The following is a 24,971-nucleotide window of genomic DNA, read 5'->3' as shown; positions in this document are numbered from 1 at the left end:
TATATATCGGTGCAAAGGCAGAGAGTGGTAAGGTCCAGATAATGAGGGTTAAGTGACTTGCCCAGGGTCACACAGCTAGGAAATATCTGAGGCTACATTTGAACCCAGGACCCTCCTGTCTCTGGGCCTGGCTCTCAATCCACTGGGCCACCCAGCTGCCTCTCTGAATAATATTTTTAAATGCATAAAATAAAAGACGTAGAATTACAAAGAAAACCAATTTTATTAAATTAAGTTGTCCATTTTTTCCCTATCCAAATTCATAGGCCCCAATCTATGTGTGAACCCAAAGCCAGGTTACAAGCCTCTGATCTATTCCAGTCATCTCTGAGGCCCAGGAGGGGAAGGGATGTCCCTGGGTTCACACAGGTGAGTGGTCCAGGCAGGATCTGTACGCTCTACGTTTTTGAGTGAGTCAAAAATTTGAATGAGCCAGCCTGTGTTTGAATCATTTCACATCTTTGGGCGTCCTTTTCTTATCTGTATAATGAAATTATTGGACAAGATGACTTCTACGGGCCCTTCCAAATTGAAATCTGTGATCCCTGAGTTCTCTTGCCATTATACTGCACTGACAGGGCCCAAGAACCTTGCCAGGGGGTTTCGTTTCATTTTTTTTTCCTCTCAGTTTGGAACCCTCACCGTTTCCCCTGTGTTTCAGGATACTGAGACCTGCTCCCTACTTCCAAGCCCACGGTTAACATCTCAGAAGTCTGGTTTTTAAAGGAGAAGAAAAAAAGAGAGATCCCTGAAAGAATACAGTACATGCATACATCATGAGTCACTTACAGTCTGGGATCTGAAGGCCATAAATCTGCCTGCTCTCTGACAGTCAAAGGGAGCTGGGGACAGGGGTGTTATTTTTTTTTCTCTCTCTTTCTAGATTCCTGCTATTCCTCATGGCTTTCCTCAGCTCCTTAGTCCAATGGTTGATGGTTTTCTGGACAATGGGAAGGCAGGTGTCTAGGATTCACCAGCCTTTCAGTGTCATGGCCCATGGGCTTCTGATTCATCTTTCTACTGAGTGGCATTGCTTTAATTTGAGCTGAGAGATAGGAGGAGAGAGAGAGGAGTGAGAGACAGATAGGCAGAGAAGGAGAGAGATGGAGACAGAGAGAAGAAGAAAAGAGAGGGAGAGGAAAGAGAAGAGAGGAGAGAGAAGAGGTGAGAGATAGGCAGAAAGCGAGAGAGAGAAGAGAGGAGAGAGAGGAAAGGGAGGCAGAAAGGGGGTTAAAGACAGAAAGAGAGAGACAGAGAAGGGAGGGAGACACCTAAGATATATATTTATTTGTGTGCAGTTTCTTAGACTAGTGTCAAATCCCGTCTCAGACATTTACTTAGCTGTTTGACCCTGGCAAGTAATATAGGCCTTAGTTTCCTCATCTGCAAAATGGGGATAATGAGAAAATATCTCAGAATTATTGTGAGGATCAAATGAGATGGTACACATAAAGCATTCTGCAAACTTCAAAGTACTATATGAATGTTAATTATTATTATTATTATTTTGTGTCTTATTTACTTACCTAGAATGTAAGTTCCTTGAGAGGAGTGAGATTGTCCTTTTTCATGTTTGAAAGTACAAGTACAACCTTGTAGATATAATTAAAGTTGGATTAAATCTATTTACATCTACATGTCTTACTTCTCCTCTGGGCTATATATGCCTAGAGGGCAGGGACCTACTATGTACTCTATGGTAGAGTAGACATTTAATATATTTGTTGAATTAAACTGAATTTTAATTTTTACATTTCCTATGAATAGCACAGTAAAAGACAGGGAAGGAGGAAGTTAGGAACTAAGGAAGGAAGGAAGGAAGGAAGGAAGGAAGGAAGGAAGGAAGGAAGGAAGGAAGGAAGGAAGGAAGGAAAGAAGGAAGGAAGGAAGGAAGGAAGGAAGGAAGGAAGGAAGGAAGGAAGGAAGGAAGGAAGGAAGGAAGGAAGGAAGGAAGGAAGGAAGGAAGGAAGGAAATGAAGTATGCCGAAAAAGAAGGGAGAAATTAGGGGGAAATAGAAGGAACAGGGAAAGGAGTGATTGGGGGAAGGAACAAATGGAGAAAGACTTGGGAGTTGATGCAGATGGTGGGTGGATAAATGTGAGAAATTGAGGAAAACAAGAGAAGGATAGTAATCATAATTCACATTTCTATAATGCTTTGTTGTTGTTCAGTTGTGACTCTACAGTCCCACTTGAGGTTTTCTTGGCAAAGATACCAGAGTTGTCTGCCATTTCCCTCTTTAGCTTGTTTTATAGATGAAGAAATAGAGGCAAACAGGGTGAAGTGCTTTGCCTAGGGCCACATGGCTAGTAAGTGTCTGAGTTCAGGTCTGTGTTCTATTCACTACACTACCTAGCTGCCCTTCTTTATTGATATCTCCATTTTACAGATGAGACAAGTGAGGCTGGAATAGTTTAAGTGGCTTTCTCAGTTGTATAGCTAACAAGTAAGAGAAGTGAGACTGGAACCTAGGCCTTAGACTCCCAAGGTTAGTGCTCTTTACAGCGGCCAATAAAAATCATTCATTAGAATATGGAAATAGGTTTTGAGTAATAAGGCATGTACAAACCAATGGAATTGCCTGTCATTTCTGGGAGCGGAGAGGAAGGGGGAAGGAAGGAACATGAATCATGTAACCATGGGAAAATATTCTAACAAAAAAACAAATAATGTGGAAAAATTATTCATTCATCTGTACCTGTGTTTGCACAGTCTTCCCTACACGAGGCCTTTCTGGTCTTCGATGTCAGATCCTTCCCTCTGAGATTCCCTCAACTTTACCCTGTACATATCTTCTGTGTACATTGTTATTCGCATGTTGTCTCCTCTATTAGATGGTGAGCTTTTCGGCCAGGGACTGCTTTTTACAGCCTCTCTTTGTATCCACTGTGCTTACTACAGTGTGTGGCACACAGTAGATGTTTAATAAGTGCTTGTAGATTTGACTTATTCACCATTTATTAAGGGTCTTCCATAAGAGTAAATCACAATGGGGTCTGATTTACTCAGTGGACAGAGAGCCAGGCCTAGAGATGGGAGGTCCTGGTTTCAAATCTGGCCTCAGAGCTGTGTGACCCTGGGCAAGTCACTTAATCCCCCATTGTCTAGCCTTTACTGCCCTTCTGCCTTAGAAGTGATACCTATTATCAAATCTAAGACAGAAGTTAAGGATGACAAAAACAAACAAAAAAACAGAAAGTCGGGAGTTTCAAGGAAAAGAAGGAAGAAAGATGTCAATCAGTGAAGAAAGAAAAGGACTAACTGAAGAATGGAGGAAGAATAGTAGAGATGGGGGGATGGACAGGGAGACAAATGAGTGAGGAGACAAGATCACTGAATGTGAGCTGGGGAACTACCTCGCAGGGAGAGTTGGGAGTACAGAAGAGGGGACAGGACTTTTAGTCAACCTTGACTAATGTTCCCGTCCATTCCCTGCTCTTACTGTGGTAAGAGTGGGGAGGATTTTGTTCTAAACCTAGAGAAGTTAAGGATCTTGGCTGAAGACCCTGCATCCCTTGCCAGAGCAGATGGTAGTTATCTGTCCTGGGCTAGCCTCCCTTGCTCTGCCACAAGGCCACCGGCCCTGCCCTCTGGGTTGGAACCCCTGCCTGGCTATCGCTCAGCAACTTCTCCCTCCTACCCTTCCTCTTTCTTGCTTCCAGGTTTCTCCATCCCAGTTCCCAAGCTGCCTGCCTCCCCCATATTTCTCCCTTCCCCACATAGTTTTGATTTGATTTTTTTTCAGATTAAAATTGCATTCTCCCCACCCTCCAACCCCCTCATCCCCCAGCAGCAAGTAAGTTCATAATTTTCTATGTCTGAGCTGCTTGGGCAGACAGATCCCTCAGGGGCAGAGTTTTTAATAACAGGCTGCCCTAGGAAACCAGTCATAGTGCCAGAGGGCCCATGTGCGACACATATTTTAGAAGGGAGGGATTCCTGAGGTCCCAAAGGGAAATAATCAGAAGTTAGCTACTGCCCCCTCCACGGACTCTAGCTCATTCATCTCCTATACCCACTTGGATCAAACTTCTCCCACTAGTTGGTTTTATTTATTTGTTTGTTTGTTTGTTTTGGGAGGAAGTAGATAGAAGAGAAAGAAGAAACCAGATTGTAGGAGGGGGACTGTGGGATGAGGGAGCTAAGGGAAGAGAAGGATTGGTGGGCCATATGACTTAGAACTGTAAGGCACCATAAACACCCTCTAATCCAACTTTGTCATTTTACAGGAAAGGAAACTGAGGCCAGGAATGCCCCAAGTTAGACGGATAGAATTAGAGCTGGAATTCGAAAGACCATAAACTCAAATGGGCAAAGGAAGGGAATTGAATTATTGAATGGCAAGATAGTCAAATGAGCATTGGATTTCGTGTCAGGAGCCCTTATTTTAACTCTTGGCTCTGCTCAGTCCATCTATGTGACTTTCAGCAAGTTGCTCTTTCCCTGGAACTATTTCCTTCACTGTCAAAAGAAGAGATGGAAGTAGGAGGTCTCAGGAACATGCTAAGGAACATGGGGAGAATAAGGGCAGAGGCCCCACTCCTCCCCCCCCCCCCCCCACCGGAAGCAAAACTGGCATGGATGTGACCTCAGCGCCACCTTCTGGCTGCTGCTGGCTTTATAGTCTCCATCTCCAGTAGGGTCCAAGGCCCAGAGCCAGAGTGGGGGCTTCAGAGTGGGGGCAGTGGCTTTAGCCTGGCTTAAGAATCTTCACAAAGGGGAGGGGGCCCTCCTGGGAACCCAGTCCCTGCCTGTGCCCACTCCTCTCCGCTCCCTACCCCTTTCACTTTCCCTCTCCAAACAGGCAGCCAGTCCAGGTCCAAGGTCCAGACCCTAGAGTATAAACCAAGACTTCCCATTTAGTAGATCAAGACCTCGGATTGGACTTCCAAGTTTTATTTCATCAATCTCCAAACCACTTAGAGATGCCAACCCCAACAGCATTCCAGGAAATGTGTCCAAACCCCGGCCGCATCCTACCTTTCCATGATCATGACCCCCTCTCTGGCCTGACCCTCGCCTCATCTGTGCCTGGGCCAGCATGGGCCAGAGCCGGCTTCCCGCTGCCCTGCCTCCTTCCTCTCTCCTCCCTTGGCTTTTGTTCCATCTGCTCCTCCTGTCTGCTTCCCCCTCAGCTGGCGCTGCGGGAAGATAATGGGATAGTATATTTTTATCCCCATGTTCTCCCTGAAGGTGAGGAACAGGGCACTACCGTACCCAGCAGCGTTGGCAGCAGCCACTGGTGGAGGGAAAGACCCTGGGTATCGGGTCCAGCCTTGAATGGATGCTAAAAGGCAAAGCTTTTACCCTGTTCGGCCCAAGGGGCTTTGTGGGCAGTGTGTATTCAGGGGAATCCTCTTGGTGGCTAGAGCCCGGAGGGCGGGAGGGTGGGATCCTGCTAGTGGGTATTCCTTCTCTGATAACTGGCCATTTTCTCTTGTCCTTCCTCTTTACACAAAGGCAGTAGGACCAAGAGAAACTCTGGGGTGTGGAAATGTCAGTCATTGCAAAGGGGGAAAAGTCTGAGGACCTGCTGCTCGAGCATCTCGAGGGTCAGACAGGAAGCAGGCAGCCCCCAAGGGCTTCCCCCGCCCCTTTCCAGGACAGCAGCTCTCTGTCCCCCGGGGCTTCCCCCCACCTCAAGAGGCCCTGAAGCTCTATCCCAGAGCCCACTCTGGCCCGGGTCTCTCATTGTCCCTCTTGCTCAGAGATGCGGCTCTCCTTGCCATCCTCCTGGGTGACAGGCTGGCCCCGAAGTAAGGTTTCCTGCACCGGGAAGGGATCCTCATCATTCTCCTGGGGATGCTTTCCTGGGGGCTCCTGGGGCTCTGTCTCCACGAGCTGCAGAACCTGTTCAAGACAGAGAGTGGGGATGGGGCAGAAGCATCTACAGCTAGAGTGTCCCCTCCCTGCCACAGACAGAGGCAGAGCTCAGCATTCTGGGGTAGAAGAGGACGGGGTGAAGGTGGGAGGGATGTGTGTGCTCCCCTTTATGGCTGATCCCCTGTATGCTAGGAAGGCACAGAGAGGAACAGAATTCTAGGCTCCTTTCCGTGGATGCCTCCTGCTCCCTGCTGGCCACACCGAGAATCACAATAGACTTTAATCCTAGGGAGGGGGAAGGAATCCAAGGTCATAATCTCTGAACCTGGAAAGGGCTTCAGAGATGATCTAATCCAGCCCTTTCGATTTGAAGAAGAAATCGAGGCCCAAAAGGCCAAGGTCACACAGGTAGGACTATAGAAAAAGTCAGGACTGGAACCCAGATCTTCTGCCTACAAATCCAACGGTTTTGTTCCTGCCACAAAGCTCTTCTTTTCCCACAGATCCTGCCTTTGCTGCCACCTCTAAGGGCTTAGGGGAAGAAACCCACAAGCACCTGACTGTTCAAAAGTCTGGAAAAAAGCCAGGTACATTATCGGCCAGCCCTTGACACCTGGATTGCTACCAGCTGTTTGGGGAGCTCAGGGTCAAGCCCCGGGAGATGGAGCAAGTAGAGAATGATAGAATTATTGAGTATGCAGTACTCATTTTACAGAAGAGGATACCGAGGCCGAGAGAGAGGAAGAGAAGTCCCAAGGTCATTCAGAATCCAGACTTAAACTCTGATCGCCTGACTCCCAGTCTAGGGTGCGATAATGACCGGGTTCTGAGGCAAAAAAACAAACAAACAAAAAAAGCTGAGCCTCCATTTGTGGCCTCTAGCCAAGTAAAGACAGGACACTGGCCATGAAGAGGATGGGGAGGGAAGCCAGTTCTTACAGTCCAAATGTGGATGCCAGTGACTCACTCTCTCTTCTTCCAGTCTGCTGAGCCCTGTCTAGATCTCAGGAAATAAAACCAGCTCAGGAAATGACCTACCTTGTTCTTCTTCAGCTCCTTGAAGCACAGACCTGAATGGGAAATTGGGAGGGAAAAGCTGTTAAGGTCCGGGAATAGAGACTACACCCTATGCCCTTTCCTTTCCCTCCCTGGCTCTTTGCTCCATCCTTCCCCAGGAGAAACTCCCATCACCCAGCCCAATCCCAGACCTACCTTTCCAGTAAAATAAGGTGATGACAGCAAAAACAATTCCTACTGTGATGGGGATCAGCACCAGGAGACTGATTCGATCTGGAGAAACTGGACATTAGGAAAACCTCCCTGAAGCATCTCCCATCCTACTAGAATCTTTATTACTCCCATTTTCCCCATCCTTGGTCCACTGTCTCATTCTCCTCCCCACCCCAGAATCTTTTCTTTCTTTCTCTTTTTAACCCTTATCTTCTGTCCTAATAACAACTGTAAGACAGAAGGGCAAGAGCTAAGCAATTGGATTTAAGTGACTTGCCCAGGGTCACATACCTAGAAAGTGTCTAAGTCCAGTTTTAAACCTAGGTCCTCCTGACTTTAGACCTGGCACTCTATCTACTGTGCCATATAGCTGCCCCAGAATCTTTTCTTTCACACAGAATGATAAAATACCACATCTGGAGAGAGACTTAGTCATTATCTAGTCTAACCCCCTCATATGACTGATGAGGAATCGGTGAGGCAGAGAAGTAAAATGACTTGTTCACAGTCACACAGCTAGTAACTAGCAGAGCCAAGGAGGAGAACCCAGGACTTATGACTCTGAAGTCAAATGTTCTTTCTACTGTTTCCACATTTCAGCCCTTTGCAGATGCATAACTTAAATGTATAGATCTTAGTCCTTTCGCATCCCTCTCCCCATGGGACTTTATTCTTCTGCCATTGTCCTCCTATAATTACCTGGATTTTGATACACCAGCTGGCAGAGTACATCAGTTTTATCTGTCCCTTCCTGAATTTTCATCAGTCCTGGGGCTTCACAGCTAGGTAGACAGACAGACACACACACACACACACACACACACATACACATATACACACACAAATTAAGTTTCTCCAGTTCATGGGCTTCAAGGCCATAATTGGGACAATCAGATCAATTGAGAAGTCCTTCCTCCTCTAATAAGGGACTATGAGAAATGGAAAAAGATAAGATATGGTCCCTGTGCTCAAGGAGCTTAAAACCAATTAGGGAAAGCAAAATTAATTAATGCACAATTCAATTCATAAACAGTGATAATGCTGCTCATATTTATAGCTTGTACACCATTATTCCTCCCAACAACTCTGAAAGGTGGGTGGTACTGAGGTTATTATTTTAATTTTATAGATGAGGAAGCTGAGTCACAGAGACATTAGGGGACTTGTCCAAAGAGCAAGTCAGTGTCAGAGCCAGGATTCATACACTAATTCCAGGTCTCTTGATTCTGACTCCAAGTCTAGAGTCCTTCCCAGTAGACTATGCTGTAGAGAACAGAACATGATTTAAGTGCTAATGTACGAACAATGAGTGCTAGAAAGTTCAGAAAAAGGACAGAGTAGTCAGAGGAAGCTTCCTGAGGGAAGTGAGACTTCATTTTCATCTTAAAGAATGGGTAGAGTCTGGGCAGTTTAGGGAGAAAGTCTATTTTAGTCCAGGATGCTACATTATGTTATAGAAGAAAGGACTTTAAAAGTCATCCAGTCCAATCCCCTTGTTAAACAAAAGAGGAAATAGGCTCAGAAGGGAAGTAAGTGACGGAACCGGGACTTGGATCCTCTAGTTTCAAAATGAGTTCTCTCTACTGCACCATTTTATTGTTGTTCAGTTGTTTTCAACTCTTTGTGACCACTTTTGGGGCTTTCTTGACAAAGATACTGGAGAGATTTGCCCTTTCCTTCTCCAGCTCATTTTACAGATGAGGAAACTGAGGCCAATAGGTGAAGTGACTTGCCCAAGGTTGTCCAGCTAGCAAGTGTAGATGGCTGGATTTTACCTCAGATATTACTGACTCCAGACCCCAAACTCTATCCACTGCACCCCCTGTATACCCATAAATGATATTAATAAAAGCAAGCTCATGTCTACAGGCAATACTGAAGCAGGCATCAAGCTTCTGTGGGTAGACAAAGCAGAATGCAGAGGAAAGAGCACCAGACTGTTGTTGGTAGCTGTGAGTTCTGTTGACTTTCACTTCTCACAGTCTCTACTTCCTTTTCTGTGAAATGGGACTAATCACATTTGCAAACCATATCTCATAGGATTTGTTGAAGGACTTTGCAGGATCTATAGGAATGTGAACTAATGTCATTAGTATTCTGGGTCCTAGATTATTATGGGAAATAAGGCTGGGCAGGCAGAATGGGACTACATACATTATTATAAAGTTCACTCTTGATTCATTAGGCAGCAGGAAGTCCCTGGCAGTGTTTGATCAATTTCATGATAAAAATTAGTGTTTTAGGAAGATGAATCTGGAACTTGTATAGAATACATGGGAGGAGGATACTGAAGACAGACTAGCTATACTCTAGTAGTCCAGAGGGGGCAGCTAGATGGTATAGGGGCTAGGGTTTAAGATTTGGAGTCAGAAAGACCTGAGTTCAAATTTGTATTCAGATACTTATTAGTTGTGTTACCCTGTTTGCCTCCGCTTCCTCATCTGTAAAATGAGCTGGAGAAGGAAATGACAAACCATTCCAGTTTCTTTGCCAAGGAAACCCCAATAGGGGTCACAAAGAATTGGACATGACTGAAAATGACTAAACAATCTCTACGTAAGCTGATGAGATCATGGACTAGAATGGTGGCCATGAAAAGGGAGAAAAAGAAATATACATTTCAAGGTATAGCAGCAGGAGATGAACGAGAAGGTGGGGTCCAAACATGAAAATCTGATGTTATAGAAAGGAATTTACACTCAGTGACCCAAGTTTGAATATGAATGTTTTTACTACCTATGGAGCATGTGGGAAGTTCAGCTTCTGCATCCCTGAAATGAAAGAACTGGATAAAATGCTAGCTGAGTGACCTCCAGATCTAAATCTTATAATCCCTATGAAAGAACATAGTTCAGTGATTCTCCCCTTAGTAAGTATCATAGGTGATCATAGAGCAATAAACTTCCCGTTTTATAAAGGGGAAACTGAGTGCAGGTTCTCTAACTCCAAACACAGTGCTCTTTCCATTTAATAACTCTACCCAGAATAAGATATTAGGGGTAGCAACAACTGGGTGTAATAGGATAGACTAGACTAGACTGACAAGTCCAGAAGAACTAGTAGGACTGGGGGTCCTTCCCAACTGGGGGCTGCTGCTGTTTTCTAGACCATTGTTTCTCTCAGAACACCAGAACACATAGCTGTGTTATAAAGATGTGCTAAGTATATCTTGAATATTTGGGTTCTTCTCAAACTTTTGCTATTTTGTGATCAGAAAAATGAAGCATAGACAATGGGGTGATCCTAGTAGAGAGGAGGAGCAGGAAAGGAAGAAAGGGAGGGAAGGAAAAGGAGGAAGAAAGGAAAAAGAGAGAAGCAAGCACAGAAGGAAGGAAAGAGATAAGGAAGGGAGAGGAGGAAAATAGGAAGAAAGGAGGCAGAGAAGGAAGGAAGGGAGCAAGGAGAGAGGGAGGAATAAGGAAGGAAGAGAGTTGTTTTTAAAAAGACAGAGTAGAATGTATTTGCCAAGACAAACACAGGAACTATATGAACACAAATACAAAACCCTTTCTACACAATTAAAATTAGATCTAAATAACTGGAGAGACATTAATTGCTCATGGGTAGGATGAGCTAACATAATAAAAATGACAATCCTACCCAAACTTATTTACTTATTTAATGCCATACCCATCAAACTACCAAGAAACTTTTTTTGCCAAATTAGAAAAAAACGTAACAAAGTTAATTTGGAAGAACAAAAGATCAAGAATATCCAAGGAAATAATGAAAAAAAATGTGAAGGAAGGGGGCCTAGCAGTACCAGATCTCAAACTATATTATAAAGCAGTAGTCATCAAAACAATATGGTACTGGCTAAGAGACAGAAAAGAGGATCAGTGGAATAGACTTGGGGTAAGTGACGTCAGCAAGACTGTCCATGATAAACCCAAAGATCTCAGCTTTTGGGACAAAAATCCACTATCTGACAAAACTGCTGGGAAAATTGGAAGACAGTATGGGAGAGATTGGGTTTAGATCAACATCTCACACCCTACACCAAGATAAATTCAGAACAGGTAAATTACTTGAATATAAAGAAGGAAACTATGAGTAAATTAGGTGAACACAGAATAGTATACATGTCAGATCTTTGGGAAAGGTAAGATTTTAAGACCAAGCAAGAGTTATAAAAAATTACAAAATGTAAAATAAATAATTTTGATTACATTAAATTAAAAAGGTTTTATACAAACAAAACCAATGCAACCAAAATAATAAGGGAAGCAACAAATTGGGAAGAAATCTTCATAACAAAAACCTCTGATAACAGTCTAATTACTCAAATTTATAAAGAGCTAAATCAATTGTACAAAAAAAATCAAGCCATTCCCCAATTGATAAATGGGCAAGGGACATGAATAGGCAATTTTCAAATAAATAAATCAAAACTATTAACAAGCACATGAAAAAGTGTTGTAAACCTCTTATAATCAGAGAAATGCAAATCAAAACAACTCTGAGGTACCACCTCACATCTATCAGACTGGCTAACATGACAGCAAAGGAAAGTAATGAATGCTGGAGGGGATATGGCAAAGTTGGGACATTAATGCACTGCTGGTAGAGTTGTGAACTGATCCAACCATTCTGGAGAGCAATTTGGAAATATGCCTAAAGGGCACTAAAAGACTGACTGTCTGCTCTTTGATTCAGTCATAGCACTGCTGGGTTTGTACCCCAAAGAGATGATAAGGAAAGACTTATACAAGAATATTTATAGCTGCACTCTTTGTGGTAGCAAAAAATTGGAAAATGAGGGAATGCCCTTTGATTGGGGAATGGCTAAACAAATTGTGGTATCTGTTGGTGATGGAATACTATTGTGCTCAAAGGAATAATGAACTGGATGAATTCCATGTGAACTGGAATGACTTCCAGGAATTGATGCAGAGTGAAAGGAGAAGAACCAGGAGAACATTGTATACAAAAACTGATACACTGTGGTATAATCGAATGTAAAAGACTTCTCTACTAGCAGCAATGCCATTGCAGAATAATTCAGAGGGATTTATGAGAAAGAATGCTATCCACATTCAAAGGAAAAACTGTAGGAGTAGAAACACAGAAGAAAAACAACTGCTTGATCACATGGGTCCAGGGGGATATGATTGGGGATGTAGAATCTAAATGATCACTCTACTGAAAATATTAATAGTATGGAAATAGGTCTTGATCAATGACACATGTAAAACCCAGTGGAATTGTGCATCACCTACGGGAGGGAAGGGAAAGAACATGAATCATGTAACCAAGAAAAAATATTCTAAATTGCCTAATTAAACTTTCAAAAAAATAAAATAAAGGATCAGTGTGAGCACATAAAAAAAATAAAAAGACAAGAGTAGAATGTTAATGTGAACAGGAGCAATATGGTATAACTGAACTTCAGTCAAAAGACATAGGTTTGAGTTCTCATGTTCACTAAACTGGCCTTGAGCAAATAAGTCATTTAATCTCTTCAGACTCAGTATCCACACCTATAAAATAAGTGGAATCATCCTAAAAACAGGTAATAAAGCAATGAGACCTTGGGAAGTCACTTAACTTTTCTGTTTCCATTTTCTCATCTGTAAAATAGAAATAATAATATCTTCTACACATGGTTATTGTGAGAATCAAATGAAATTATATGTAAAATGCTTTGTAAACCTTAAGGTGCTACAGAAATGTTAGCTGCTATTCTTTATATCATTGTTATTATTATCCTTATACTACTTGCTTTGCTACTGAAAGTTCTTCATAAACCTTGAAAGATGATCAGTGGGAGCTATTATTCTTCTCTAGTTGAAAGCATTGGTGTGCCAAAGAATACCTGTGGATGGTTGGGAAGAGTTGGAGAGAAAAGACCTCTGTGTGCAGTAATATGTCTTTTCTACTTCCCAGGTATGCTATGGACAAATGGCCCAGGAAATGCAGTCCAAACAAATGAATACTCCTAGATCCAGAAAGAAAAAAAGTAAGGAATCTCCATTACCTGGACCAAGGGAGACACTGTTCAAAAGCAGAGGACACGTTGGAGTAGAAGCCTTTCTTGCAAGGTTCACAGATAGTGTCAGTAGTACCTGTGCCTGGGAGGAGAAAAGAGAGCAGAGTGACTTTGTAGTCAATAATAATCACCAAACATTTATTAAATGTCTACCATGTACCAGGCACTGTGCTAAGCTTTTGCTCTCAAAGAGTTTACAATCTAATGGGAGAAGATAACACATAGAAAGGAAGGTAAAAAATGGAGAGGAAGGCAGAGGGTATTTAGCATGGGATTTGATGTTCTTGAAGTCAAACCAAGCAGAGCAACTGATGGTAAATTAGCTGGAAAAGTCTGAGCCCTCTGAGCCCTCCAAAGAGAAGCCTTTAGAGAGTTCTTTTTTCTAGCCTCCATCCTCCAGCCTTTCAATCAGAGGGGGCAGGTACAAGGCTGTCATCTTGAGGTAGGTATGGAAGGCTATTAACTCAGGCTCCTATTTACCATGGGAGCAACAGCCATTCAGGAACAAGGGTCAGGAGTAGGCCTGATACCAGATGACCTGTCCTTTTCTCCAGTTGTATCCTGAAAGAGAACTTATAATAGAAGCCGTATAGTCCCACCTGAATGTTGATGAGGCATCAATCTAGGGCATAAGGACTTTGCCCCTTCTCTTCCCCCACCCCCCACTCTCCACTCCTGCTAATCCCCTTGGTTTTTTTTTTAATTATAAACTGGAATTGCCCAGCTAAATGTAGAAAAAAAAGAGATGAAAAAGAGATGATCACTTCCCCCCCCCCCCCCATTTCCCCATACTTCCTGGACTAGAATCTTAATCTGAAAGGGACCTTATAATACAGAATATCAGAGCTCAAAGGCCTTAGAGACCATCTAGTTCAACCCCCTTATTTCATGAAGGTGAAACTAAAGTACTTCAAGAATAGGGCTACTCACCTGTCTGATAGACACCAAAGCCTGGCTGACAGGGGCTATGGATGCTACAACTCTCACACTCTGGGCTACTGCAGTGAAGGCCACCTGTGCAGATGCAGATGGTGTCTTTTTCCAAGGAACCTTCCTTCTGAATCTGAAGGTGCAAATCTGAGCAGAGAGAGCCGAAAGGAATCAAGGTTTAGAAGAAAAGGGTGGGATCTACCTGTTCAGCTCTTTCCTGCCCCAGAATCCACTCCTTATAAGCATAGGTAGAGTGGGACACATGCCTTCTCCCTTTCCCCTGACTCCCCACTACCATCAGCACCACCCTCTGTCAACATACTGGGATCGCAGTATTTGTGCTGATGGCAGTATTTATCATGGTTCCAGGAAGACTGGAACTCTCCCTCTTGGCAAGGCATGCATTGGGTTTCACTGTCCTCAGTGCAGTCAGTGACCAGCTTTGTTCCTGGAAAATGAGATAATTAGGAGAAGACAAAGTTCCAGCTAGGACAAAATCTCACATATCTTTCTTTTCTTCTTTTAAACTTTTTTTCGTTCAGTAATATTTTATTTTTTCCCAATTACATGTAAAAACAATTTTTAACATTTGTTTTCTAACATTTTGAGCTCCAAATTCTCTCCCTCTCTCCCTGAGATTGTAATTAATTTACATAGGTCATATATGTGCTATCATGCAAAACATATTTCCATATTTGCCATGTTGTTGAAGACATGTATACACACATACATATGTATATATGTGTGCACACATATATATATATATAAAAACATGAAGAAAATAAAGTGAAAAGGAGTCTGCATTCAGATTCCATCAGTTCTTTCCCTGGAAATGGATAGCATTTTTCATCATAAACCATTTGGAAATGGCTTGGATCATTGTATTGCTGAGAATAGCTAAGGCATTCACAGGTGATCATTTGTACAATACCACTATTACTGTGTGCAATGTTCTCCTGGTTCTGCTCACTTCACTTTGCATCAGTTGATATGTCTTTACAAAGCACTTTTCTCACACTGGGCCAGGGGAGGTAGGTAATATCAGCATTCAATCAATACATAAGCATAAATAGGCATAAGTGCCTACTATGTGCCAAGTACCATGCTAGGCATATTATTGTTGAACTTTATAGTTTACTTCATAGATGAGAAAACTGAGCAGTGGGGTGGGGTGGGGGGGGGGGTCATAGGGTTAGTATGTGTAAGAGCTGGGATTCAAATCCAGGTCTCCTAATTCCCAGCCTAGTCACCTTTTCATATACCTGGAGAGCACTTCTTACAGCACAGCCCATTCACCAAGTACTGCTTTTCCTCACAAGAAATGGATGGTTTCATATGGACCTGAGAAGAGAGAAATCATCAGATTCCTGAATTTGGAAGAATCTTACAAAAAAAAAAAACCTAACTGCCTGCCTCTTGTAGTTAAGTGAGGGACAATTATCTGTGGTGGAGAGTTTAGACCAGAAGTGTCAGAGATACTTTGGAATGTCACCAGAATCAGATTAAAATGTAATTGGGAGGGGCTCAGTGGATTGAGAGCCAGGTCTTGAGATGAGAGGTCCTAGGTTCACTTCTGGCCTCAGATACATCCTAGGCATATAACTCTGGGTAAGTCATTTAACTCCTATTGCCTATCCTTATTGCTCTTCTTCCTTGGAATTTATAATATTTGAGAATTTGGAAGTGGGAGAGCAAAGTCCCCAGTAATTGGAAAAGTTAACAAAATAAATTAAAAATACAATAGCACATAAGTAATATTCTCGAAGACAATAAGTACCTGTAGGGATCCTTATGTACAGTTTATTGATCCTGACACCACTATTCAAGAGGCTTAAATGGGTCTGAATTATGAAGTTAAAAGTGAGTTACTCTCTTGATATGCTGAAGGTCAAACTGATCCTCTCTCCCTCCCTTGCTCTATCCCTTCATAGAGATCTATAGCATAATGGCCAAGTTCCACTGCTGATGCAAATGGCCAAATCTATGAACTCCTTAGTGTCTTAGACAACTCTAAAACCAAGTGTCAAAACAGCTGCTTATCTGTGTGCATTGGCAGTGGGAAAGGGATATTGCCTGAGCAAGTTAAATTTTCATTGTAACCATTAATATTTCTAAAATCAGAAAACTCTACAAATCAGTATTTGAGCTATTGTTTGTTGATTGTCTAGGCTTAACAAAGTGATGGGGAAAAGGTTAATGGCTCAGATTAAACTTAAAAGTGCATCCTGGGTTTGGGAGATAGTTAAATGATTGCAAATTGTTAAACATTTACCATCATACCCCCTAGAGTTTAATTATCTGAAATTCTGTAATTCTATAAGCTGATATAATCACAGATCCAGGCCCCCAAACACTTAGATACACACACACACACACACACACACACACACACACACACACACACCTTAAATGACTGCAGCCTCAGCCAACTGTAATGATAACAGTCAAAGGACCTAGGTTCATATTCTGGTTCTGCTATCTGGGTGATCAAGGGGAAATCATTTAACATCTCTGGGCCTGTTTTCTCATCTGTAAAGTTAGAGAGGTTGGGTTAAATGATCTCTTAGGTTTCTTCTAAGAATTAGGAAAATTCTATTGTCTTAAAATAATCAGATGAACTGATCTAAATTGGAACTATGGAATAGAGTGAAAAAAACTCTGTGTGTGGAGTGAGGGGACCTCCTGAGTTCCTGTCCCCCCTCTGCCACTTATTCAAAGCCTTACTTAATACCATTGCTTTCAGTCAAATCCAATTCTCCATATTGATGGTCTAGTAGTCCTTTCCCTGCATGAAATTGAATAGCTTGTGCAATTTCTGCTTAGACATTACCAGTAACAGAAAACGATATGGCCAGCCATTCCTATACTACTCCTCTTTCCCCTGCACCATATGGCCTCTCAAACAACCCCTTTCTCTTCTATCCATTCATTATTTTCTTCAAGGTACATCTTCTTTCACACAAACTGTTATCCATTGTTATTAAACATAACTTCCTGCCTTCCTATTCTCTGACTCTATTTCATTGACTCCTTGTCTCTGTCTCTATATGTCTCTATCTTCCTTCCCACCACTCCCTCCCCCAGTCCTTTTGTTGTTCAGTCATTTTCAATTGTGTCCACTTCTTCATGACTTTCCTGGCAAAGATCCTGGAGTGGTTTGCCCTTTCCTTCTCCAGCTCATTTGACAGACAAGGAAACAAAAGCAAACAGGGTGAAGTGACTTGTCCAAGGTCATATAGCTAGTAAGTGTCTGAGGCCACATTTGAATTCAGGAAGATGGAGATGGAGTCAAGATGATGCAGCAAAAGTCCAGACCTCTCTGAAAACCCTTCCACATCAATCAAAAACAAAGTGTTTAGAGGGGACAGAAAACAACAAAGTGTTTAGAGGGGTCCCTACTGCTGGATTCAACTCAAAAGGTATGCCCAAAAAAGCCTGAATTATTAAACTCTCAGGGTCAATGGAAAGTAAGAAGGAAGGTCCCAGGACTCCTCCCCCACCTATTGTGCTGAGTCTCCAGAGGTTGCTGGAATCTCTGGGTGAGCAAGGACTCTAGTCTGGAGGTAGTGCCTTACTGGCATAACTGTGCCAGGCTCAGGGCATTGAACACTGGTGGCAGGGAGGCAGCTGGAGGAAAAGCACAGAGAGGGCAGCCTAGTCGAAGGCAAAACACTCCATCTTGCCCCCCCTTTTCTCCAGGTTTTGGCTTCAGGACACATCTGCCTCCAATGATCAACTCGGCTCTGACTTAATCTTATCAATAGGGCAGATAAGAAGCCTTCAGAGGCCAGAGAAGCTCAATCTCTAACACCCCTCCCCCACTGACTCCACTAGGGCCTTGATGACTAAATTCCAAGGGAGAAGGCTGCAACCACTACAGAATACCTTGATAACAGGGCGGGAAGCACAGTTCCCTTCAGCTTCCACACCTTCACCTACACCTTCAGCTTCTGCTGCCAGCTGGGGAAGATCTGACCTTAGGGCTCATTAATACCATCAGCCTAACCTAGTCAGTCAGCAGAGCAGAGAAGAAGCCCCTTCAGGTCAGAATAGCCCAAACCCACATATCCAGGAAATAATCAGAGGAGCAAGATTACAGCCAACGGGGGGAGGATGGGAGGAAGAAGAAAAAAATATGAGTAAACAACAGAAAAAAGAAAAAAGAAATTACAATTGACAGTTTTTATCCAGGTAATGAACAAAGAGCAAATGGAACAGAAGACCAAGGAATAGGTTTTTGAAGAACTCAAAACACAATTCAAAAAACAATTAAGAGAGACTGAAGACAATTGAGAAAAGAACTTAAAAAAGCAAAATAAATCATCTAGAAACAGGCACATGAACTAAAACAAGAAAATAGTGTCTTGAAAGCCAGACTTGACCAGCTTGAAAATGAGGCAAAGAAGATGAAAGATGACCCACAAAGAAAATCAGCCCAGAAGGAGAAGGATGATCAAAAAGTCAGAGATGAAATTCGGTCTTTAAAAATTAGAATCCAACAACTAGAAGCAAATTACTTTACAAGGCAGCAAGAGTCTATAAAACAAAATCAAAAGAATGAAAAAATTGAGGAAAATATGAAACACCTCATTGACAAAACTACAGACTTAGAAAATAGATCCAGGAGAGACAATTTAAGAATTATTGGACTACCAGAAGATCATTATAAAAGAAAAGGCCTGGACATAATTCTACAGGAAATTATCCAAAAAAAAAAAACACCCAGCCCCAACATTCTTGAACAAGAGAAAAGTAGAGATTGAAAGAATCCACAGATAACCTCCTATATTTAATTCCCAATTGGCAATGCTTAGGAATGTTATAGCCAAATTAAAAAGTACCAGACCAAGGAAAAAATATTACAAGCTGCTATGAAGAAGTCATTCAGATATCATGGAATCACAGTTAATAAAGCACAGGACCTGGCTGCATCTATACTGAAGGACAGAAAGGCATGGAATATGATATTCTGGAAAGCAAAGGAAGTGGACCTACAACCAAGAATCAACTACCCTGCAAAACTGACTATATATTTGCAGGGGAAAGTATGGTCATTTAATTTAATAAAATAGAAGACTTCCAAGCATTCATAAAGAAAAGACTGAGCTTAAACTGAAAATTTGATTCCAAACATAGAACTCAAGAGAATCACCAAAAGGTAAGTTAGAAAGAGAAAAAAAAACCCAAAACTTTTTAAGGGACCCAGTAAGTTCAAATGATTTATATTCCTATAAGAAAAGATGATACTGGTAACTCTTAAAAATTGTTATTATCATCAGGGTAATTAGAAGAAGTATACATAGAGGGAACAGTGACAAACTGTATAGGATGAAATGTCAATATATATATATATATATATATATATATATATATATAACTAGAGGTTAATACTAAGAGAAATGGGAAAAGAGACAAAATGGGGTAAATTTTTATTTCATAAAGAAGCACATGGCAGGAAAAAGGGGAGAAGACCAATGCAATGGAAGGGTGAAAGAGGTTGGAGACAGGTAATACTTAATTTTTACATGCATTGAACTCAGGAAGATTAGTCTTCTTGACTCCAAGTCTGACCCTTTATCCCCTGTGCCACCCAGCTGCCCCCAATGCTACCACATTCTTTTATTGGAACCAGATGAAATTGGTCAAGTTTGTTGCAGGTGATCTCTAGCCTTCAGGAAACGTAGTAAGATATAATACATATGTATGTTAATTAATTACATTTTACAGCCAGAAGCAGAACCCCCTGTGACTTATACAGCAAACCTGAGAGGATCAACTCAATAACAGCTTACAAAGCAGATGAGTGCACAGTAGATGCTTGTCCCCCTAGCAATGTCAGCCATCTCACAGTGCAGACAGTCCTAAAGGGGGATAGGTAAGAATGTGGGTGGCTAAGTACAGTCATTAGAGAATCCTTGAGCTAGAAGAAAACTTGGAGTTCCTCTAGTATAACTCTCTGCATCAGGTCCTGTATTCTTCAGTCCAGCAGCCAATGGCAGAGATCCCCTCTGAAGCATCCCCACAAATACCAATCATATGCTGCTTAAACATAGCAACAGGAGGCAGCCCACTCCATTGTTGGACAGTTGTTATTCTAGGAAATTCTTACTTATATGGAACTAAAATCTAATAATAATAACAATGATAGCCAGTATTTTCATGAAGCTTTTGAGGTTTGCAAAACTGCTTTTAAAATATTATTTTATCTCACAACAACCCTGGGAGGTAAATGCTATTATTATCCCTATGTTACAGTTGAGGAACTGAAGTTGAAAGCTATTTATTAATTGACTTTCCCAGAGTCACACGGCTACTAAATGTTTGATCTGAGGTCACATTTGAACTCAAGTCTTTCTGACTCCACATTCTAAGCACTGAACTGGCTGAGTTTAATTCTTTTTCCACAGGACAGCCCTTCAAGTATAGTATTTGAAGAACACAATCATGATCCTGACAAAATCCATTCATTCTCCATCCAAGTCGTTCTCTCCAGTTCCTACAACCTCAAGAGCACACTGGACCTGGAGTTTGGAAGACCTGAGTTCAAACTCAGCTTCCCATAATTATTAGCGCTATGTGATCCTGAGACACTTAACTCCTGTTGCCCTAAATGGTAAAATGGGAATAATAGCATCTGCCTGGTGCATAATAGGTGTTGTATAAATGCTTATTCCCTTTCCTCTAGTGACATAGTTTGTTTGTTTGTTTGTTTGTTTGTTTTCCAAAACTTTAACTTCTGTCTTAGAAGGTATTTGGTATTCATTACAAGGCAAAAGAGTGATAAGGGCTAGGCAATGGGGGTTAGCTGACTTCTCCAGAGTCACACAACTAGAAAGTATCTGAAACGAGATTTGAACCCAGAACTTCCCATCTCTGAGTGTGACTCTCAATCCCCTGAACCACCTAGCTGCACCCACAGTGACACAGTTTGGGGTCTTTTTATATTGGCTGCCTTCCTCTAGATCCACTCAAGTTTATCAATATTGTTCCTAAAATGTGACCTAGAAAGAAAGACAATGCTCCAGCTGAGATTTGACCAGGCAGAGAAAAGGAACAGCCACTACTTCCCTATTTCAGAATCATACTATTGACTCATATTGAGCTTGCAGCCAATTAAAATCCCCAGATAACTTTCCCAAACAAATGTCTGGCCCAATAATACTCCCTTCCCCATTTATATTGGTGTGGGACATAAGCACATAATTTTACATCTATTTCATGAAACTGAAAATGTAAATGAACAAAATTCAAGATAATTAATATTATGGAATGACTTTGGAGGTAGTTAGGTGGCTCAGTGGATTTAGAGCCAAGCCTGGAGTCAGGAAGAGAATGCTGGGCCTGGGGTCAGGAAGACTTAGGTTGAACTCAGGTCTTCCTGACGCCAATCCAAGCACTCTATCTACCGTACCACCTAGCCAGTCACCAGGCTCACCAGGCCCCCTGAAATATAACAGCCTGTGGATCTTTCTACACAGTTGTCATTTCAATTACATACACACAGAGCATAAGATCCAGTTAGAAGTGACTTTAGACATCACTTAATCTAACTCCCTCATTTACAGAGGAGGAAACTGAAGCTCAAAGAAGCTCACTAATTGGTCCAAGGTCACACAGATAAGTGGCAAAAGCAGAATGGGGACCCCTATTTTTCTACCTCTAAATCCAGTGCTATTTATATTTTAAGAGAAGAACTGTGGCTGAAATAATAGGTCACAGTCCCTAGGACTTATGGTTTACTAGTTTATAAAGCCTTTTAGTGCCAGCATCAGAATCCCTATTTTACGAATGAACAAACTGAGACTTGAAGTGTGGGTGTGACTTGCCTAAGATCATATAGCTAACACATTTTGGAGCTAAGCCCAAAATTTGGAGCTTTTGACTCCAAGTCTAATGCTCTCTAATCCAGCAATCAATATCATTAACTCCATGGCAAAACAGAAAAAGAAATCGATCCACTATGAACCTGTGAACAACCACAAGCCCTTAGCTCTGTTCTTCCTGACACAAAATATTCCCAAAGGGAGTGCAAGTGGCTAGAGATCCCAGCACTTGAGCCAGAATTTTGAATTGGGGGTGAGACCCTGTAGTTCACCTCTTTTCTACCCGCCTCTTCCTCCCCATGTGCCCTCTTCCACAAAAGTTCTTTCCCCCAATTCTAGCCCCACCTGCCTTTCTCTTTGTCTTTATTCTCCCTCTTAACTTTTGTACTTAGAGAAAATGAAAGTAGCTGGGGCAGAAGTGGCTCTACCCCTTCCTCTCCCATTAGGAGTCTAACTCTTTCCCAGCAACCCTCCCAAGTTTGCTTATTCCTGTAGAGCCATCTCTCTAGATTTAGTTTTGCAGTTTCACTGACAACCCCTCTCCCTCACCTAATGATGTGGGATGGGGAAAAGGGAGAAACTATTAGGGAGGGGGAGGGGACACAGCAGACCAGGTACAAGGGGAATTCCCAACCTCCAAAATGAGGAACTACCCAAAAAAACCAAGAGGGGTGTGGGCCCTTAGTGAATTCCCCAGCTATATGCTTGAGCAATTCTGAGCCAATGTGATAGCTTTAGAGTGACACCATCATCCCCAGGCAGTACTTGAGCCACCTTTGAGAGACAGTGTGGTTGAGACAAATAAGCACTGAACTGAGTAAGTTTTTGACTATCAATGTGAGCAAGTCAATTCATCTCAGTGAGCCTCAGTTTCCTCTTATGTCAATGGGAAGAATTGAACCAAATATAGTCTTGAAGACCTTTTCCAACTCTACCATTTCATAAGTCTTAGGTCCTTTCCACAACTCCATCATGGTCAGTCTAAGAACGAGCAAGTCCTAATATTTTACATTCTATGGGTCCTTCCAGCTCTGATAGCATATTTCATAGGATCATGGATATCTGACATGGATTTTAGAGGTCTATCCAGTCCAACACCCTCATTCTTGTTGATGAAGAGAGTGAGGCCAAGAGAGGTTAAAAGATTTGTTCAAGAAAGAGCAGGGATTTGAACTTGGGTATCTGATTCCAAATTTAATGATCCTTCTGCTGCATTTTGTGTCTCCCTCTAAAGTTCCTTCCAGTTCTGATGTTCTCTATTCTATTGTTCCTCCCTGATTTTGCCATTCTGTTTTCTAAGGCCTTTTCAAATTGAACATTCCAGGATTCTCAGTTCAAAAAAACATCCTATTGTTTTGCTTCATTTAACCTTCTGATGCTATTCCTGAAATTATGTCCATTTCTTTGAGTTAGGGAGTCATGGGGAATTTCCCTGGGCATTCCCCTCAAGACAAGACCAGACCAGTGGATCTATATGGCAGCCTTGTCTTCTATGTCTCTCTCCTCCTCTTCTCCAAGGACTTTCAACCCAGCATCCTATCTTTCCCTCTATCCAAGGAAAGAGCACAGAAGGGAAGCACTAAAAAGATTCCCCCTAGTTTGTCGAGGATCCCATAACCATAGAAAAAGGCTGTTACCAGATATAATAGCATCCTGTAAAATAGGGGAAAGGACAGGAAGCAGGATTTTTTTCCACCTCTTCCTACCATTCCATTTCCTTCCTGGCCTGGATGCCAGAAACCCTTCTATAACTTTGACAATTCTTTAGCAGCCAGTCTCAGGGGTCTACAGGCTAAATACAGGCTTCTGGGGCCCAGCCAGGTGCCAACTGAGGGGTAGTCTCACCTATTTCTCCTTTAAGTACTAGTGATTAAATTCCCACAAAAACTCATAATACAAACTCAAGGAATGTGGAATGAATTGAACCAGCTCAACCTAGGCATTAATTGCTTCAGACCTTTAAAGATGGTCGTAGGAAGTAGCCTATGGATAAATGACCTGTTCCCTGGCAGTTGGTGGGGTGATCCACAGCTCACTCCCTGTAAACTGACAACCATCCACCATCAGGTCATTTCCCTTTCCCTACTGTCCTCTCCCTCTACTTCTTCCATTAGTTGATATCTCCAAGAAAGTAAGTCAAATGTTAAAATGGGGAAGTGGGGGAAACTCAGAGATCATCTAGCCCATTGCTCTTATTTTACGGTGGAGGAAATTGAAGTCTAGGATCCAGACTATGTCCAGATGACTGAGTCCTTTCCAAGAGCTTTGCTTTTCCCTTCGTCTCCTCCCAAGTTTTAGACTCCAACCTGGCCTCCCTGGGCCGGGGTGGGGGTGGGGTGGGGGGGAAGGGTGGGGAACAAAGGGTTAGAAAGTCAACTCACAGCAGTGAAAACGCATCCCCACAGCAGACAGAACAGGATCATGGCTGGACTAGCTGAGGGACTCTGGAGAGGTGAAGAAGAACAAGTGCCGGCGGTTTATAGCCTCCTAGCCACCAAGTGGAAGCCCCACCCAGAGTATGGGCGGGCCACCTCGGGCCAATCGCAGCTGAAGGTGGCGGGAGATCTAGAAGCTCAGGGAGGCCCCTGGCCGCCCCTCAAGAAGTCTTTTCTGTGGACATTTCAGGTTAGGGCAGCTTTCCGAGATGCGGTGACGGGGACTCTTTTTCTAGTGCCCCAAGCTTCTCTTCCCCTTACTTTCAACCCCTTTCGTGGAATGCCAAAGGGCAGTAAATTTAGGAAAGAGGTACCCTGTTCACACTCCGAGGATTATTGGAGTGGTAAACTGTCACGCCCCTGGGGTTGGAGACCCGCTATGGGGTTAGGGGCTCGACCCTGCTCCACTCCTACCGCCATTCCGACTGAACTGAAAGTCTGTCCCCCGCCCCCTCTGGGCTCTCTGCCAGCCTTTCTGGAGGAAGTCCCCTGGGAGAAATGCAACTGGAAGAAGAGAGCGGGGGTGTTTACAAGGAAAGGAGTTTCCCTATTGAGTTTCTCTTTCATTCCTAAGGAAATTCCAGACTAAGTGAGGGACCTGGGAGGGCTATTCCAGGCCCATCTCGGTCCCCGACCCTTAGCCCGAAACTGACAGGAAGAATGACCAGAGTTCACATGATTTCTGTAGCAACTCCAGTCCTAGTGTAAACGTCATTGCTCGTTTTGCAAAGGAGAGAACT

General features: G+C 42.6%; 1 protein-coding gene across 4 annotated transcripts; it reads right to left on the bottom strand.

The window, feature by feature from the left end:
• Positions 1-4,864: 4,864 nt before the first annotated feature.
• On the bottom strand, positions 4,865-24,855 carry CD40 (CD40 molecule). 4 transcript variants are annotated; one of them, XM_056812363.1, is made up of 9 exons: positions 24,178-24,852; positions 15,236-15,314; positions 14,296-14,421; positions 13,974-14,120; positions 13,032-13,125; positions 7,754-7,836; positions 7,037-7,114; positions 6,863-6,894; positions 4,865-5,851 (listed from the first exon to the last, which is right to left on the bottom strand). In XM_056812363.1, exons 1-9 carry the CDS (start codon positions 24,217-24,219, stop codon positions 5,690-5,692), a joined length of 843 nt encoding a protein of 280 aa, XP_056668341.1. In that variant the 5' UTR covers positions 24,220-24,852; the 3' UTR covers positions 4,865-5,689. The 4 variants fall into 4 exon arrangements, with proteins under 4 accessions (XP_056668341.1, XP_056668340.1, XP_056668342.1 ...); XM_056812362.1 differs by having other exon boundaries at positions 7,037-7,123; positions 24,178-24,849; XM_056812364.1 differs by lacking the exon at positions 7,754-7,836 and having other exon boundaries at positions 7,037-7,123; positions 15,224-15,314; positions 24,178-24,855.
• Positions 24,856-24,971: the final 116 nt, after the last annotated feature.

Source organism: Monodelphis domestica, chromosome 1, assembly GCF_027887165.1.
Source record: "Monodelphis domestica isolate mMonDom1 chromosome 1, mMonDom1.pri, whole genome shotgun sequence".
In the NCBI taxonomy this organism is placed as follows: Eukaryota; Metazoa; Chordata; class Mammalia; order Didelphimorphia; family Didelphidae; genus Monodelphis; species Monodelphis domestica.
Note: the sequence above shows the minus strand (reverse complement) of the source record. Positions and strands in the feature narration are given on the sequence as shown.